This window comes from Pleurodeles waltl, chromosome 6 (assembly GCF_031143425.1).
Source record: "Pleurodeles waltl isolate 20211129_DDA chromosome 6, aPleWal1.hap1.20221129, whole genome shotgun sequence".
Taxonomy (NCBI): Eukaryota; Metazoa; Chordata; class Amphibia; order Caudata; family Salamandridae; genus Pleurodeles; species Pleurodeles waltl.
This window is the reverse complement of record NC_090445.1, coordinates 608,523,378-608,541,812: the sequence shown is the minus strand read 5'-3', so window position 1 is coordinate 608,541,812 and position 18,435 is coordinate 608,523,378. Positions and strand designations below refer to the sequence as shown.

Sequence of the window (18,435 nt, the reverse complement as noted above, 5' to 3'; positions counted from 1 at the left end):
TGGGCACCTTCCAGGGTTAGGTGCAGGTCAGGGGAGTGGTCACTCCCCTTTCCGTTGTCCAGTTTCACGCCAGAGCAGGGCTGGGGGATCCCTGAACCGGTGTAGACTGGCTTATGCAGAGATGGGCACCATCTGTGCCCATCAAAGCATTTCCAGAGCCTGGGGGAGGCTACTCCTCCCCAGCCCTGACATCTTTTTCCTTGAGAGGGTGGAACACCCTCTCTCTGAGGAAGTCCTTTGTTCTGCCTTCCTGGGCCAAGCCTGGCTGGACCCCAGGAGGGCAGAAACCTGTCTGAGGGGTTGGCAGCAGCAGCAGCTGAAGTAAAACCCCGGGAAAGGTAGTTTGGCAGTACCCGGGTCTGTGCTAGAGACTCGGGGGATCATGGAATTGTCTCCCCAATGCCAGAATGGCATTGAGGTGACAATTCCATGATCTTAGACATGTTACATGGCCATGTTCGGAGTTACCATTGTGACGCTATACATATGTAGTGACATATGTATAGTGCACGCATGTAATGGTGTCCCCGCACTCGCAAAGTCCGGGGAATTTGCCCTGAACAATGTGGGGGCACTTTGGCTAGTGCCAGGGTGCCCACACACTAAGTAACTTAGCACCCAACCTTTACCAGGTAAAGGTTAGACATATAGGTGACTTATAAGTTACTTAAGTGCAGTGGTAAACGGCTGTGAAATAACGTGGACGTTATTTCACTCAGGCTGCAATGGCAGGCCTGTGTAAGAATGGTCAGAGCTCACTATGGGTGGCAAAAGAAATGCTGCAGCCCATAGGGATCTCCTGGAACCCCAATACCCTGGGTACCTCAGTTCCATATACTAGGGAATTATAAGGGTGTTCCAGTATGCCAATATGAATTGGTGAAATTGGTCACTAGCCTGTTAGTGACAATTTGTAAAGAGAGAGCATAACCACTGAGGTTCTGGTTAGCAGAGCCTCAGTGAGACAGTTAGGCATCACACAGGGAACACATACATATGGGTCACAAACTTATGAGCACTGGAGTCCTGACTAGCAGGGTCCCAGTGACACATAACAAACATACTGAAAACATAGGGTTTTCACTATGAGCACTGGGCCCTGGCTAGCAGGATCCCAGTGAGACAGTGAAAACACCCTGACAGACACTCACAAACAGGCCACAAGTGGGGGTAACAAGGCTAGAAAGAGGCTACTTTCTCACACTTACATTCTGTGGATTCACATGGCCTCCTCAGCTTGTCAACAGACAACATAATAACTGTGTTAGGGCCAATGAAGCATTTTGTTTGCAAGGGAGCTCCTTTTATGGCATGTAAAATGAATTAATTCCATGGATAGTAATATATCTGGGTATTTTTCTTTAGCATTATGTGGAGTTAACTATAACTGAAGGTGATTGGAGATTTTACTGTGATGAGACACTGCAGACTGCTGGCCAACTTCTTTCTGAACATCCATCCCATCATAGTGCTTTTTCAGTAATGAACAGTTCTTTTATTTTTATGGAAGCGGGGGTGGTGCAAGGGAGAGGGAAGCAGAGTGCAGGTGTTTGGAGGGTTGATGGAAATTCAGGCTGTGGTTGATGTATGATGGTCCTTAATTGTGAAAGGCCTTGTGGGTCTAGGTCAGCATTTAAAATTGACATCTCTTCTGAATGGGGAGCCAGTGTAGCTTCTTGTGGTGGGGGGGCGGTGTGGGTCCGTTTGGTAATCACAAGGATGAGTCTGACCTCTGAAATCTGTATGGTCTGAAGTCTCTTCAGGAGGTATGTGGTGACTCCTCTATCGAGTGCACTGCATAGTCCAGCCAAATGGTGATTAGAGCTTGAGTGACAGTTTGCCTGGTGTTGACAAGGAGCCATTTGAAGTTCTTACTGAACATGCAAAGGGTAAAGAAGCAGGTGGAAGAGACTGCGTTGATCTGGTTTCTCATGGTGAGCTTGCTTTGCAGAATCAGGATGATACCATTCCATGAGGAAGAGGTGTTCCCAAAGATCTGCTCTTCTGTTTTGTCTGTGTTGAGTTTTAGGCAGTTGTTATTCATGCAGCTGGTGATGCCCATAATGTACCTGCGGAAGTTGGCCTTCATGGAGTGAGGTTCTTCTGATAGTGAGAGGATGACCTGGGTGCCGTCTGCATAGGAAATGATGTTCATTCTGCGGATTCTGACAATGTTGTCCAAGGGGGCCATATAGATGTTGAACAGGGATGACCCTTGAGGGACACTGAAGATGATGTTCTTCGATTCCGAGGTGAACCGTGGTAGGCAGATTCTCTAGGTTATTCTGGTGAGGAAAGATGCAATCCATTTGAGGGCGTCTCCTTGGATTCTGATGTGGTCAAGCGCTTGATAAGAGTGTGGTGGGATTCATTGTCAAATGCTGCTGAATGGTCAAGGAGATTCAGGGTCTCCATTTCTCCCCGGCTCAGAAGGGTTTTGATGTCGTTAGTGGCAATGATCAGGGCAGTTTTGGTTCTGTGGTTGGAGCGAAATCTGGATTGGGAGGGGCCCAGAAGACTGTTGATCTCCAGGTGTTCTGTGAGTCTGTGGTTGATGGCTTTTTCAAGGACTTTGGCAGGAAAGGGGAACAAAGAGATGGGACGGTAGTTCTTGAGTTTGGTTGGGTCAGTGGAAGGTTTCTTGACAAGGGTTTTGACTTCTGTGTATTTCCATAGTTTGGGGAAGGCGGCTGTGGTTATGTATGAGTTGAAGTGTAGTAGCTGTACTCTTGCTGCTAGGCGAGACTGCTGGTTTAGGGATGACAGCACTTTTGTTTGTAAGCAACTGAGTCACTCCTCCAACAAGTCGCAACTTTCGGTCCAAACCTCCCGGCTCACAAGCAGTACCTCACCAAAAACCCAAACATTAAAGGTGATTTCTGGCAGCCTTATGCATGGACTCTAAATAAGACCTCTCAGGAAAGTCGCGGTGAAAGTTATCCTTTTCTCATTTTAGCAATACGTCTCAGTCACACAGAGTCAATACAGAAGATGCAGGAGAGTTTTCAATAGGACTGTAATCAATGGTAAACTGCATGAGCTGCAATGATTAGGATAATGAACAGTAAAAGAAGTATAATTGTGAATATGAAGGTGTGAATACAAAACCCCCCACCATCTTGCAAGAAAACATGAGATGTAAACTTCCTAGCAAAGAGAACCTAATCTCTAACCTAATGAGAGCTGGATATAATAAACCTAATTTGCCAGTACCATGTCTGAGAAGCGCACCCCAACCCTCGTTACCTTGGAATGAGGTCTCTAGGTGAGACTCCATGGTGACACAAGGGCAGAGTTCTGAGTCCCTATGTACATCACTTGATCATGATGCTGATAATGACGTCTTCACAGAGTAGCACTGATAGTGCAAATCAAAACATTTCTATAACTATAAACAATGGCAGCCATCTTAAAAGAAATAATAACATAAATGGGCTGAAACAGAGCAAGCTAAGTAGGTTAAAAGTCACTAGGTGACTGGGGCACAGGCCTACAAGCCAAAGGGCTAAGCTAATCTCTTGAGATCCAATAAAAACTAAATTGGATTCACCACAGAAGATGGCGATGAGCTTACTGCAGACAATTTTGCTCTTGAGGTTGAAAATGTTGTGGAGACAAGGGTCCCTGGGTGCTCCTAAATAGACAGAGTTCATGATGGCTGTGGTGTTTTAGGTGGTGAGCTAGTCCCAGACGGTGAGCAGGTGGTCAGAGATAGCACTGAGGTTTGCATCCGTAGGAGCGAGGAAGCTGAGGGTATTGGTGGAGACGGGTTGGCATTCAAAGTTTTTGTAGATGGTGGAGATCGTGTCATAGAAGAAGTCTGCCAGGGTGTCAGAGTTCCTGAGAAGGGGTGATGATGTTTTCGGTGGGTGGGAAGTTGGGGAACTCTGATGTTGAAGAGTTCTTTGCTGTTATTAGAACAGGCTCTGATGTGATCAGCCAAGGCGCACTTCTTCATCTCTGTCTGTAGTTGGTGGTATTGGTTGAGGGACTACTTGAAGATGGCTCGTTCTATGGGCTCCTTTCTGGTGTGCCATATCCTTTCTAGTTTCTTTCTGTTGTGTTTCTCAATTCTCAGTTCCCTGGTGTATCGACTGGCCTGTTTGGTGGGTCTCTTTAATTTGATGGGCTTGATGGGGACGACTGTTGGTGCAATCAGTGATCCAGGCAGAGAAGTACTATACAGCCTGTTCTAGGTTGGTTGCGATGTTGGGACATGAGGTGGTGAGGGTATTGGTACACTGTCCCTCTGATACTTTGTTCCAACTGTGCTATGAGGTGCTGGGAGGCTTGGTGGCGGTACTGGGCAATCCTGTGATGGTGAAGTGGACGATGGCATGGACTGTTCAGCTGAGCTCGGTGACATAGCTGTCCTTGACTCTGTCGCTGGCCATGAAGATGGGGTTGAGTGTCTGCCCTATGTAGTATGTGGGGTTGGAGACTATTTGGGTGAGGCCGGTGTTCATGCTTTCAAGGAGGTTGGCTGTGTTTGCATCATTGAGGTTGTTGAGGTGAAAATTGTGTTCTTCAAAGAAGATGTAGTGTTTGGAGTCTGGGGAGCCGGGCTCAGGGATAATGTCACAGAAACTGGAGCATGGTCCTGTAGGTCTGTAGGCAAGGGTGCCCCTGATGGTGGTTTTGCCATCAATTTGGTGTTGGAAACTGAGGTGGTCCATGATCGAAGACGTGTTATCTGTGTCAGTGATTCAGTGGATGGTTTCCTTGTGGATGATGCTGATTCCACCTCCGTGTTTGTTTATGCGGTCCCAGTATGCTTTCTTTTAGCTGTTTGGAGTTGCTGAGGTGATGTCTGGAGCAGATGCAGGGTTGAATCTGGTGTTGGTGAGGAAGGCAAAGTTGGGATGAGGGTGGTGATGGTGTCCCAGATCTCAGTGGCATGCGTGCAGAGTGATTTGCATTGAGCAGGAGGCTGTGGAGTTGTTCCGAAGCAGTTGCCATTGGCGCGGTGGTGGTCGTTGTACGTCCGGGTGCTCCTGTGTTGCAGAAGAGACCATGTCCACAAGAAAAAGGTCTTACCGTTGATCGTAGAGAAGTGTGGCAGCAGTTGTTGTGAAGTCTGGGATCCAAGGCTCAGCGGTGGTGTATTGACGTGTGGTGGGGAAATCAGGGTTCCAGGCACTGGGTGCAGTTTGGGCATGGTCTTGGCGTGGATTAGCACAGACGGGCCTGCCTTTGGAGCTCTGGTGGCGCCCACAATACCGCCTCCATTAAGTAGGTCCTTGGAGTGATGGATGCCGGGAGGCGGTGGTTGGGGCATGTGAGGTCGGAAAGTGCGAAGGAGATGCGGCAGGAAAAAGTAGCAGGGAAAAAGCAGCGGGTAAAGGCAGGAAAGCGAGCAGGTGGACAACCAACTGAAAATAACGGCAGTGTAAAACTAAGCAAGTTGAACAAGGTTAAACAAAGATGAATTAAACAAGGCTGCGCACAATAACACAATAACAAAGTGAACAATTCAGTAACCAGGGGGACAACAAAGTAGCAAGGGGGCTGCTTTTACAAAGGGCCTGTTAAGCGATTGTTATCCTGGACATTATTCCTGTGGAGATAATGGTGCTGTTGTCTGGATGCTGCTTTTTCCAAAAATTCACAGTAAGATTGCTGGTTGTGCACTGGGCGGACTAGTTAAGGTTAGTGAGGCTAGTGCAGGTTTTTAGGACAAGGTTTACTAAGTCTGCTTTTAGTTGCTGTGATATACGGACAGGTGTGAAACGTTTGCTTAGTACAGCGAATATTGATGGAGTTAGGCATAAAAAAAAATGATGGGGTCTGCCTGCAGAATTCTTTGAGGGGCGTGTTAGTTTCACATATTGCACACATATTCATTGTCCTTGGGCTGACTGAAGGACCCGGGGCAAACAGGTTTCCTTCCAATGCCTTACTGCCTGCACTTGTCAAACCCTACCACCAGAGGGCAGGCTGCACCTACCGTTGGTCCTTGCTCTACTAGGTATTTTGACACCTGTTGTTTTCAAACCCATGATGTTTGTTTCTTTAAACCCTATGTGCTATAAATTTCCGAGACACGGCGTAAAAAGGAGAAAATGTCTGCTTTATAAAAACGAAAATTTCAAAACAATTCATGGAGCTGCTCTAACGCCGTAAGGCAAACCAGTGGTTAGTAAGCCGCCAACGTGTGCTGACGTCACAATAATCTAAATCACCGTCACAGTACAGAGTAGAAGTGAGACCATCTGTGCTTCTACTGGAATTCCTCCAAGTGAGCAGGTTGGTCGACTAATCCGTGGTCTGCTCGGAATTACACAAATGGGCGTTAGGGTATGTACCAAACAAAATAGTCATTACTTTACGGGTCAGTGCATTAGTGCGTGTATTCGGTTGTGAACTAGTTCAATACGTATCTGTTGCATGACATTTACAATATTCTTTTGTTTTCGAAGAACCCGTTGTTTAAGGTTTATTTTCAGGATCTCGAGAATATAAAATGTTTATTTACTATTTCACTCCCTGACTAAGGGGTTTTCCCGAAACGCTTATTTGTCCAGGGATTTGAAATACGAGTCGTTGTACAATTACTACAACCTCACAGTTTTCGCCTGATAGATTCTTCTAGGCCGGAAAGTCATCCTAAAAATGGCAAAATATATGAAATTCAGTGAGGTAAATATCTCACCCTGAGGTACTGGTATTTACCACGTGTCCGAGGGCACCTATTTAAAACTGCTATGACATTTTGCTCATTGGCTAATTACATTTGTGTTCTGTTTTTCTCGTTAGGAATGACACAACACATTTTCTACGTTCGGTTGTTTGCACTTTATTAGCAGGATCCTTTTTTGCAGTGTTTCTCCTGTATCTTTCTAGTTGGTGACTGTGTTTTTAAGGGACTAATTATAATAACTGTTTATGGCAAATGTATTGCTGCCTAAAGCCTTTGCCCTGAGAGACGGATAGACTTCTTGTCTGACCCAGTGATGACAAATCCACAATGCTATATATTCTGAATACCGGTCCAAGGTGGCAGTCAGGGAAATCGGGATGGGCAGAAACAAAAATAGCCAAATGTGTTGTCTGGAAGTAATTTAGCACTTATTTTGCTTCATGCTTGGTAAATGGGAAACGGGGGCCTTTTCCAGGGATTTGGATGGCAGTCCAGGATCACTAGAAGTATTTTGGATGCTCGAGAAACTGCAATCTACTTGCATGGAGATGAAGTCAGTAGGGCTATCCCAATGATGAGCAGGTGACAGACCTTATATCACCTCCTTGCGTTTTTCCTGCTACACATAAACGGTAATGAACAGTTCTTATTCATATAATGCACCTTCTTCTTCTCTCCTTTTGTACAACAGACACAGCCAACACAGTGCTACTGGCTCTGTTCACGGCAGAGATGGTGCTGAAGATCTACGCCCTGGGGTTTCAGTCGTACTTCATGTCTCTCTTTAATCGCTTTGACTGCTTTGTGGTGTGTAGTGGCCTCTTGGAGGCGATGCTGGTGAATATGCACATTATGTCCACCCTGGGCATCTCCGTCCTACGATGCATCAGACTCCTCAGGCTCTTTAAGATAACCAGGTACCGACCAAGTGTTTATTGACATCTCTTCTTATTCAATCTCTCCTGAGTCTCTGCACAGGCACCCTAATGACCCCTCACATTATGAAAAATGTCACTTTTCCCATGTTCCGTTGAAATAAAGATATTAAGATCTCATTTTCTGATTTTTACCTGCTGCCCAACCCCACATGGTACTTTATCATGTAAATACCTCCTGCCCTCTCCCTCTGGCCCCAACTGGCTATGAGTCACTAATCTGTGCTGTGCCTTTTATTCATGAGTCCTTCTTCCAGTTTTGATTTACGTTTTTATTCAAACACACACCTTCAGTCTTACCATCACGCTGTCCATTATCTTATCCCATAAGTGATCAATTAATTTATTTTACACAAATTCTATAAAGGTAGTAAAATTGCCCATCCACTCCTACATCACTCTTGGTTTTGGGCCACACGGCGTGGTAGGAAAGTAACAGTCTTGCTGCAGTGCCGAGAAATCCTAGCTATTACTTCAAACTAAATAGTGTATTTTGCGCCTTAGGCCAACGGATCAACATGACATTTATGTGAGGGGATGTCAAGGATGCATGTCATAATAAACATCAATAAACAATAAATCAATAATCTAATCACTATGCAATAACCACACCAGTTTATTAAGAAGGATTATACTTTTCTTCACCTATATTAACAATGCTAAATTCACAAAAATAATTCTCAGTCATTAGTGAAAAGCATATAGAATCATTAACGGCTGATTAGAACCCCCTCATATATCTTAGTTTAATCAAAGCAAGTAAACAAATAAACTCAAGTATTATAACACAACTTAATAGCAGAAGTATTTGCAACAGAGAAATGAAATACATTTGAGCAATAGATCAAAGAATGTCAATATGAAATCATGAGCATGTAAGACGAATTCCCTTACTAACTACAAATTAGCATTGACATGTTGGGCTTCATGTAAAAGATTTAGAAACACAAATGTAGGAAAAATATACTAGCTCTGGTTATAACAAAAATAATATCATTATGCAGCAATTAATTTGTGTCGCAGCTGGTACCTGTAAAACAAAAGACACATGTAACAATACACAATTTATACATTACCCATAGAACAACAACCAGAAGATGACTTCAACAAGGGGACACCATCAGTAGTGCGATCTCTAAATCCCTCAAGCCTACATGACTATAAAACTTCTCCATTAATCTAACTCTGAAAATATCACTGGAAAATCTTGCAAAGTCTAGTCTGCCTCTCTCCTCTCTCCTCTGCAGCACACAATAGAAAAAGCCCCCCCAAGAGTATGTGACTGAACATTTTATTAACTTTAACAAAACTCATGATTTGTTAAGACATGGGGTGTTATACAATTCAGCCAATAAAACCAAAGAAAGGTTACACATTCATAATACACCAAATTTTCATTTGATGGAATTAAATTACATTTACGTAATCATTAGCTAGACTCAATTTAGAACAATTTCTTCTTCTCTTCCGTCTCTTCTGTGGATCCATTATTCCATCTCGTCTGAATCTTAGGTTCAGGAAGAAACATCTAATACTGTTGCCATCTATTTCCACCCTTGAGGAAGAATCCACACGTTAGTGACAATTCTCTAAACAATAGGACAGTCAAATTCGAGCAATGACCTAATGAATCTGACCTTGTAAGACATAAAACAAAAATCCCTCTAGGGGTAGCTGTGTCTACAGTTCTAAAAGCTATTAATCACACTCTTTTAGGTAAGCATTTGAGTAATGGAAAACAACCGCAATTTTAGTTAAAGTTAGCCTAAGAAGAAAACAAAAATGAATGATGGTAGCCATTTACAAAAGTCACCCGTTTTTCACACATTAATTCATCAATGATCAGTACTTTATTAATTAATAAAATCATCAGTAAAATTTCCGCTCCTGCAATCCCTCCTCTGATGACTAATTATGTCATCACACAAACCCATATCAAAATATTTGCATTCATTTTCATTTTCCCTTTACCTTTCCCATAAAACTTATTCATTTGAACATCAAATCTCTTCTGATTCTTTTCAAACCTTTTCTTTTTCACCCATTTGAGTAATCTATATGATCCTCAAATTCCAGTTAGACAAAACACAATTATTGAAACTCATTTGACTATTTCTAATATAATTCCTTTCCCCAGGTTGCCAAACCAATTTCCCACTGTTGCAATTCCCTTGCCAGCTTTCTCCCAGATAGTTTGTTAGTTCTTTTAAATCCTCTTTGTTATTTGTTACATTATTAATCAAACCTCTAATTTCTCTAGAGTTATCTGATATAAACGTGTAACAATGACTCAATCCAAGTAATTTACAAACCCCGGCTTCTTATGCCAAAGGAATGTCTAACACAAGGCAGTTCTGAAGTGCCATAGCTCTTGTAGCAGCTAATTCAGTACCTAGAAGAATGATAGCTCCAGAATAACTTGTCAACATGTTATCCAATATTGTAGACAACTTCTGTATCTTAATCAAATTTAGAACTACTCCCACTGAATGAATTAGAGCTCCAAAAATGTCTCCCACAATGCTAGAAATTGACTCTCGCTTGTATCTCGTTTGAATTCACGTCATTTTAGGAAATAACTCAAGTCCTCCAGCTGGTATATTTTTGGAAAGACTATTCCCAAATAACATGCAAAACCATCCTCTAGAAAGACTATAATAAGCATTTCTTCCACAAATATAGTAAACACCAGGAACTGGTGGGTCCTGTCCATTCATCATGAAATCCCATTTACTCCGAAACATAAACACATGACTACATTTACTCGTACCCACAAACACTCTATCTCTACTACTCTGTGGCCTATATATACAAAGCTTTCCCACATGCTCAGCATCCAGTGTAAGTTTTCCTTGTTTAGTAATGTCAGTATAAGCATAATCAATCCCAGGTCTACGACTAATCATTCCCTTATTTATCTTAGCCTTTATTTCTCTTCTCCTATCTTCTGTGTTATTTAAACATTTCTTCTTTACAGGTGTTAGTAAACAGGTTGAGTTGTTTCTATGAGCAAAAGCATTTCCAAAGGTTAAATTAGGCTCAAAGAAATCTCTCATAATAACTATGTTATTATCCTTGGCTATTGTATTCAAATAACCAATGACCGGTACAAACGAAAACATGACTTCGAAGTTAGAGAAGAAATACTGTATATACTCTTAGTTATAGAAACGCGTAGGTAAATTACTATAACTTATAGCATAAGTCACAGGAAGACTATGATGTGTAGTTCCTTCTTCCACCAAAGTCAGTATCTGTGCACAAATATAACAATCTTTCACATCCATTGCCTCAACATACTCACTCAATAAGCGGTAGAAAACATTAGAAGAAAGCTCTGTCTCTTCATGTAAGTATTTGACATTATTCTAAACTTATCTTTTAATGATGTAGTAGTAGCAGTCTCTAATGCATTATCAATCTCTACAGTATGGTTGGCTCCACTCATCTCATAAACATTCACACCTACAAATAACAATAAACATATTAACACACTCGCTACCGGCAAACCAATACTTACACATTTGCAACAGCTAATTCTACTGTTTTGGTTACTAAAGTTTCTGATGGTCTCTGAAGAAAAAAAAAAAAAAATCAATTTCCAAAATAGTTTCAAAAACAAACAAAATCCTTCCAATTTTTTTTTTTTTAAATGGTCATTCACACAGAACAGTCTTCTTGTCAAATCCGGTATAGCAGCTGGTCAAAGTCAGTATCTCAATTTGTCAAAATCATTTATTAATGTCTATTTTAAGTACGACTTTCAAAATGTTTCTTCTACTTCAGCTTTTCCCAAACATAGGCCTTCATTACGAACATGGCGGGTTGGCCAGCCATGCTGGCATTGGCGGCTGAAACCGCCAGCCGGCATGGCGGGCCAATCAGCCATATTCTGAACATGGTGATGGCCACCATCGGCAGCCGTCACTAACCGTCAGGCTTCCGCTGTCAGGCAGCCTGGCGGTGAGTGGAAACACTATCTGCCAGGGTAGCTGTGCTACCCTGCGGATAATGCTCCCATTTCCACCAGCCTTTTCCTGTCAGGTTCACCCACTAGGGATAGGCTGGCGGCGGGGGTGCCCCTGCACTGCCCATGCACCTTGCATGGGCAGTGCAGGGGCCCCAGTGCAGTGCTCCGTCGCACAGGTCTGCGTGACGGGTGCAACTGCACCTGTCGCACAGAGGCATTGATAGCGGCTCCATGTGGAGCTCCCGTCAATGTCCTGGCTGGGCCTTTCTGTGAGCCGGCAGGCACAAACAATGTTTCCGCCTGCCAGCCCACAGAAATGTTCATAATTTGGCTGGCGGGGTTCCGGGATCGCTGGTGGTCAGTATTTTGACCGTCAGCATGAACATGGCGGTTGTTACCGCCGTGTTCATAATGACCACCATACTCCTGCTTGCAACTCTTTCTTTTCGTTCTTTTACTACTTTCACCTTCTTCTCCACTACTATCCTCTCCTTCTTTCAGGTCTCTTTCCTCCTGAATTAGTGCACCTACATTTATCTTTCCTCTTTTCGAACTTTTCTCTGGACAATTATCTCCTTTTAATGTCTTCTTTGTCAGTATCTTTCTCAAAATTAGATTTGAACTTGAGCTTGAACCCTTTTCTTCTAACGTTCCAGCAAATGGCTCAGGAAGATTCACATCCACTTGGGCTGGATCCTTCTCAATTCCTTTTCCAATGGGGTCAGTCATTTGTTCAGTTTGGTATGTCAAAGCACCTGCTGCCGAGGACACCCTCCTCTGAGCAGATTTTCTCTTATTCGGTCGTCTCTGATCACTCTCTTCTGAGGACACCCTCCTCTGATCAGAACTTCTCTCAACCGATATTTCTGTCTTCTTGTGCCGATTTTCCCACAAACTCCACTCGTAGAGAATTCACATTCCTCCAAACTTTGCTCTTTTTCATCTGTCATTGAAGTAGGTACATCTCGATCATTCTCAGGATTCTTCTTCAGCTCTTTTCTTTCTTGCTCTTGACCTGGAATGTTGTTAGCTGCTGATAATCTCAACAGTTCCTCTTCTTGCTCTGTTGGGTTATTCACCTTCCTCGTGAGGTTGGCATGCACCCAATTCAGCAAACCTGCACACTTCACAGCTGTTGTCATTACAAGGTTGATTTGACAGAGCCCCTACCACTGTGACTCCAAGCACGGCTTTCTCACATGCTTACGTACGATGACCCAATCTCCAGCTCTCAAGTTGTGACCTTGATTTTTTAACTGTTGTAGCTTCCACCTGATGAGAAAAAGATCGGACCACATCAGCCAAACCTTTGCACTAATCTAGCACCATGTCATCTGTATTATCTAAAAGTGCATTTGCAGGAATTGCTGGCAATCTCATTGCTCTCCCCATCAGAATTTCAAGAGGAGGCAAACCAGTCTTCTTGTCAGGAGTACTTCTCATTGACATTAGAACTAAGGGTAGAGCATCTGGCCATTTCAAATTTGTTGATGCACACACTTTTGCCAAACAGGACTTTAGAGTCCCATTCATCTGCTCTAGAAGTCCTGAAGCTTCTGGATGGTGACTACAATGTAGCTTCTGCTGAACGTTTAAAGCTGAAAATAATAGCTTTATCACCTCATTGTTGAAGTGACTTCCTCTATTTGATTCTAAAGAGACCGTGAAACCAAAATGTGAAATTAACTCGCTCAAAAGTAACTTAGCTGATGTAAGGCTATCATTTCTCATTGTAGGATAAGCTTCAATCCAATGACTAAAAATTCACACAATCAGCAACACGTATTTTAAACCAGCACACGCCGGCATCTCAATAAAATCCATTTGCATTCTGCTGAAATGACCTCCTGCCATGACTGTGTCCCATGTTGACAACTGTTACTTTACCAACATTCATCTGCTGGCATACAATGCATCTGTGGCAAACTAATTCAGCAGCTTGTCAACATTTTGGATTAAACCAAAACTGTTTGAAAGTCCTAATCATTGCATCTCTCCCTATATTTGCGTGACCCTGATAGTGTCTGGCCATCTGTGCCAGTAAACTGTTCAGTAAGACTACCTTCCCCTCCATTGTCAGCCAAATATCATCTTCTCTTTGTATACAATTTTGTTTCACCCAATCTCTATGCTCTTCTTCTGGAACAATATTTTGTATCATCTTCAGCTCCACCAAAGTCTCGACAATTTGCAGTGTAAAATGTGTATTACCTTCGTCATTTTCAGGCATCAGTTCCCATTTTCCTTTGAAAGAGATACTATTTAAGGCACATAATTTTGCACCCTGATCTACATAAGCATTTCCCAAAGTCACATAATCCTGTCCTCTTTGACGTGCACTGCATTTAACCACAGCAATTTTCTCAGGTTTCTAAACAGCTTGTAACAACTCATGTATTCTTTCACTATTTCTCACAGGTGAACCTGACGAAGGTAGGAAACCTCTCTGTGACCAAATTTGTCCAAAATCATGCACAATGCCGAATCCATATTGGCTATCAGTGTAGATTGTTACTTTCATCTGGTCTGAAATTTGGCATGCTCTGGTAAGAGCCACCAATTCCGCAATCTGAGCAGAAAACACTCCTTTAAGCCATGAAGCTTCTAAAATGCCAGTAACTATTCATACTGTATATCCTGCTCTCAGTGTACCCATGATACCTCTCAAGCAGAAACCATCAACAAAAATAATTTGATCATCGTCTGCTAAGCAAGTGTCTCTAATATCTGCTCTTGGTTTTGTGCACAATTCTGTAAATTCCAAACAATCCTGTTCAGTGTCATTGATTTTATCTGAGTCAATTCTTTCAACTGGTAATAATGTTGCTGGGTTAAGCACTGTACATCTCTTGATTGTTACATTAGGTGCCCCAAGAATCACTGTTTCATAACGTGTAAATCTTGCATTGGTCAAACATTGTGTCTTGGATCATGTCAACAAAATCTCTATTGAATGAGGTACCATTACTGTCAGAGGATAACCCATCACAATATTCTCACTTTGGGTTATACTCTGTTCAACTGCTGCAACTGCTCGGAAGCATCCTGGTAAGGCGGCTGCAACTGGATCCAAAGTAGCTGAAAAATATGCTACTGGTCAATTGATACCACCATGTGTCTGGGTCAAGACTGACAAGGTATCGGGCATACCTAAAGCTGGAGCTTGACACAAACTCTCTTTCAACTTAGTAAATGCTCGCATACATTCCTCATCCATCATTATGAGATCTGAAACATCCATATGCGTCAGCTTTTGCAAAGGTTTTGAAATAGCTGAGAAATTTGGAATCCACTGATGACAATATCGTACCATTCCATGAACCATCCTCATTTCTTTCTGAGTACTTGGTATTTTCATTCTAACAATTGTTGGTACTCTTTGTCTTGAAATTCTTCTGGACCCTTTCTCAATCAAATGACCCAAATATTTCACCTCTCGCTGACAATATTGCAATTTTGTAGGAGACAGCTTATGACCATTGCCCCCTCGAAAACGTAACAATGCCATTGTATCTTCCTTGCAGCCTTCTTTTGTCTTCGATGCAATCAATAGATCATCTGTATACTGCACAAATGTCGATTGGTAAGGCATTACCAATGACTCCAGATTCTTTTTCAAAATGTGATTGAAAATCGATGGTGACTCTGAAAGCCCTTGAGGAATTCTACACCAACAATATACTCTGGTCAGGAATTTGAAACAAGAGATATCTACTGTCCTCATGAAGAGGCACGGACAAAAATGCTTGACATAAATCTATCACAGTAAACCACTCAGCATCACACGGAACCTGGAACATAATCACAGCTGGGTTTGGCACGACTGGACAACATTTGACCAAAATATCATTTATTTTTCTCAAATCCTGGACAAGACAAATTTTCCCACTTGGCTTTTTCAAGCCCATCATTGGTGAATTACATGGGGTACTTAGCATTTCTTTCAAAACTCCTTGTTCCAAGAACTGCTCTATCAGAGATCAACTGTTTTTTCACTTTTATTTTATTTCTGATTCGTGACCACTTGCGAAAGCAATACTTGTTGTTGATCCATAGGACCCTGTATCATTTGGGCCTGTCTCGCTATGTGAATTTGTTGTGCAGGCACCATCTGCACCTGTGGCTGCAATTGTTGTACCTGATGTATTTGTACTTGTTGTACCTGTGGTTGAACATTTTGTATCTGCTGCATCGGCTGCAAAGGTTGAAAACCCTGCATAGCATTTACATTATTCTGGAAATTCTGAATTTGACCTCCCCTTCTAGGTCCTTTCATGCTTTGATGTGAATTGACACCATTTGTCTGTTGCACAAAACCACCTTGACTCAACAACGGACACTGTCTCTTCCAATGTTCAATTGCCCCGCAATTATGACAAGTTAAGTCTTCTTCTTTGCTGCTCATCCTGCATCACCACTGAATTCAAATCCAGATTTCTGTTAACTACTGGAAGCATCATTCCACCTCGACCTCTGCCTTGACTCTGAAACATGCCATTTCCTTTTGACTGCGGCTGAAAATCTTCCTGCACTCTTGTCTGTGCAGCCTTAATCTGCATCACCATTGCTTTCTCCTTCAACTTCTGCTTCATTTCGCTCTCATCACTACAGTATTTCACATACTGCAACACCTCATCAATCGGTTTGACTTGCCAACAAATCAAATGATTCCTAATCATTTGACTCATTTCTGGTCTCAATCCTTTAACAAACCTAAACACGAAAGATGCATATTCTCTTTTTCAATTGTTGCCACACCACTAAAATGTTTAAACTTCTTCAACAACCTTTCATAATCTGCATGAATTGATTCATTCGCTTCCTGTGCTGTTCTATCTATGAGTTGCCAATCAATATTTTTCGGCAAAACTTTTGTTTTCAGTAACTCAACAACTTTATAGTAATATTTAATTACTTCTGGAGATGGTGCACCTGTTTTCAAATCCCTTTGTGGCTCACTTGTCGGCCAATCTACACTCCTTTTGCATTCAATCCACAAATCTGCTGGAACAACAATATCAGAAAGAGTATTCAGGATTTCCCACAGACATTTTGCAAGCTTCTCAAACCTATCTGTCTGCTGATACCGTTGTACTGGCTTCTCTCTCAACACTGGATAATCATTCGTAAAACTTATAATATCACTCCTACTCCGAGGTACATGTACAAAATTCCCTCCTGGTGTTTCCCACATCGATAACAATTTCACCGAATCTCTTGTCTGTGCCATTTCTCCTTTCTTTGGTCTTTCTCTTTTCTTGATCCATCTGCCTTCCCATTTGTCTAATGCTCTCCAAACCTGCACTCTTTTGAGTAATTCTCTAAGATGTATTTTCATCCCAGCAGACCTCATGTGTACAATATCTTCTTCTTCGAGATCTAACTTATAAATTCTCTTCAAGCTTTTCAAGTTTTGTTAGATTGATGTCTTATTCATCCGCTATTTCTTGTAACTGCTGGTGTACTTTTCCTGCTCCCTTTGCAATTATCTCATATAATTATCTTAATTGAGCTCCGGTATATGACTCAAGTCTGTTCGCACCCATTGTCCCTTCAAGAAGCTTGTTTCCTTCCATTGACGATCTCACTCTATCTATTGAGTCTTTGTCTCTGTTCTGTTTCTCTGAAGTCTTTGAATTACTTAAATCTTCTAACCACTTTGTTATTTCTTGTGTGGCTAGACCTTTTAAAGAAATCTCATTAGACTGTGCACTCAAACCTTGTTGTACTGTAATCGCATATTGCTGTGGAGACAATAGTTTCTCCCCCTGATTACTGTAGGACCTGGTCCCAGAATTCCCAACAGGAAACAAATCTATAAAAGAGTCTCATTCAGGTTTTGTTCTTGCCTTGGAGCTGATTTTTCCAAAACCACATTCTCAAACTGGACTAAAGAACTCACTCCCTTATTATTAGTCTGTGCATATAGTGGCATAAGCAGACCCATAGTAATAGGTACTGAAATTGCATATGGACTAGCAAAAGATCCACTTTTCTGTGTCTGCATTGTTCTCATGCTCTGCATTTGAGAAATCTGTATTTGAACAGGCTCTTTCTGAATAATGTTCAGCCCTTGTTGACCTGGAGACAAAGCTAAAAATGAGTAGTCATTCTTACAATCTGAGCCTCTGGATAAATTGCAGGAATGCCTATCTTTAACTGATGTCCATTGTTCAATGAATCATTAAAAGTACTCCACATCTGATCTCGTTCATTGCTCAGGATATTTTGTGATACCCCCAGTGAGGATGGTGCAGTAGGACTCATACTACCAATTCCACTTCCAATCATTCCACTATCGCTAGTTCTGTGACCTCCTTGAACTGTATGTGGTGGTTGATAATTTTGCAAAATGTCAGAAACTAATTCATCTTCATCCAATTCATTATCATCATTAAACATAACTCTTGTCAAATCTTTTAATTTCTGTTCCTGGTTCACTAAATAACAATTTTTCTTCTCAGCTTTTGATTCATCCTCATCATCTTTAGTTCTTGCAGGAAATAATCGAATTCCCTATAGAGTAGCTAATCTCCACTCTTTCTGCTCCTCGTCCCATTAGCTTCCACTAATGTCTTTTCTACTCTCCTCATTCTTTTCTCGAATTTCAATGCTTGTTGCTGTTTAGCTCCCAGCTCCCAAATCACTAAGGCTTCATACTGTGCTGGTCTTGGATGAGGTTTTAAACTGTACATTTTCTGCGTCAAATTCTCCAGAATTCTCAAATTAAATGTACCATTTTCTGGAAAAGCCAAACAACCTTCATTCTTTGTGATCTTAACCCAATGTTTCAACCAAAGGCATGCTGCCGTATCCTTCTCCTCGATCACAATGTATGCCGGAGTATTTTCTGGTGGACAAATGTTTCCCTCTCATGCTGGAATATACTC

The 18,435-nt window shown here is 42.0% G+C and overlaps 1 protein-coding gene across 1 annotated transcript in view; it reads left to right on the top strand.

Moving 5' to 3' along the window:
• Nucleotides 1-18,435, top strand: part of CACNA1S (calcium voltage-gated channel subunit alpha1 S) — a 381,085-nt gene that overhangs the window by 143,990 nt on the left and 218,660 nt on the right. Inside the window, exon 11 of the mRNA XM_069238889.1 lies at nt 7,332-7,557. Within this exon, the coding sequence (XP_069094990.1) occupies nt 7,332-7,557 (226 nt within the window). The remainder of the gene's footprint in view (nt 1-7,331; nt 7,558-18,435) is intronic.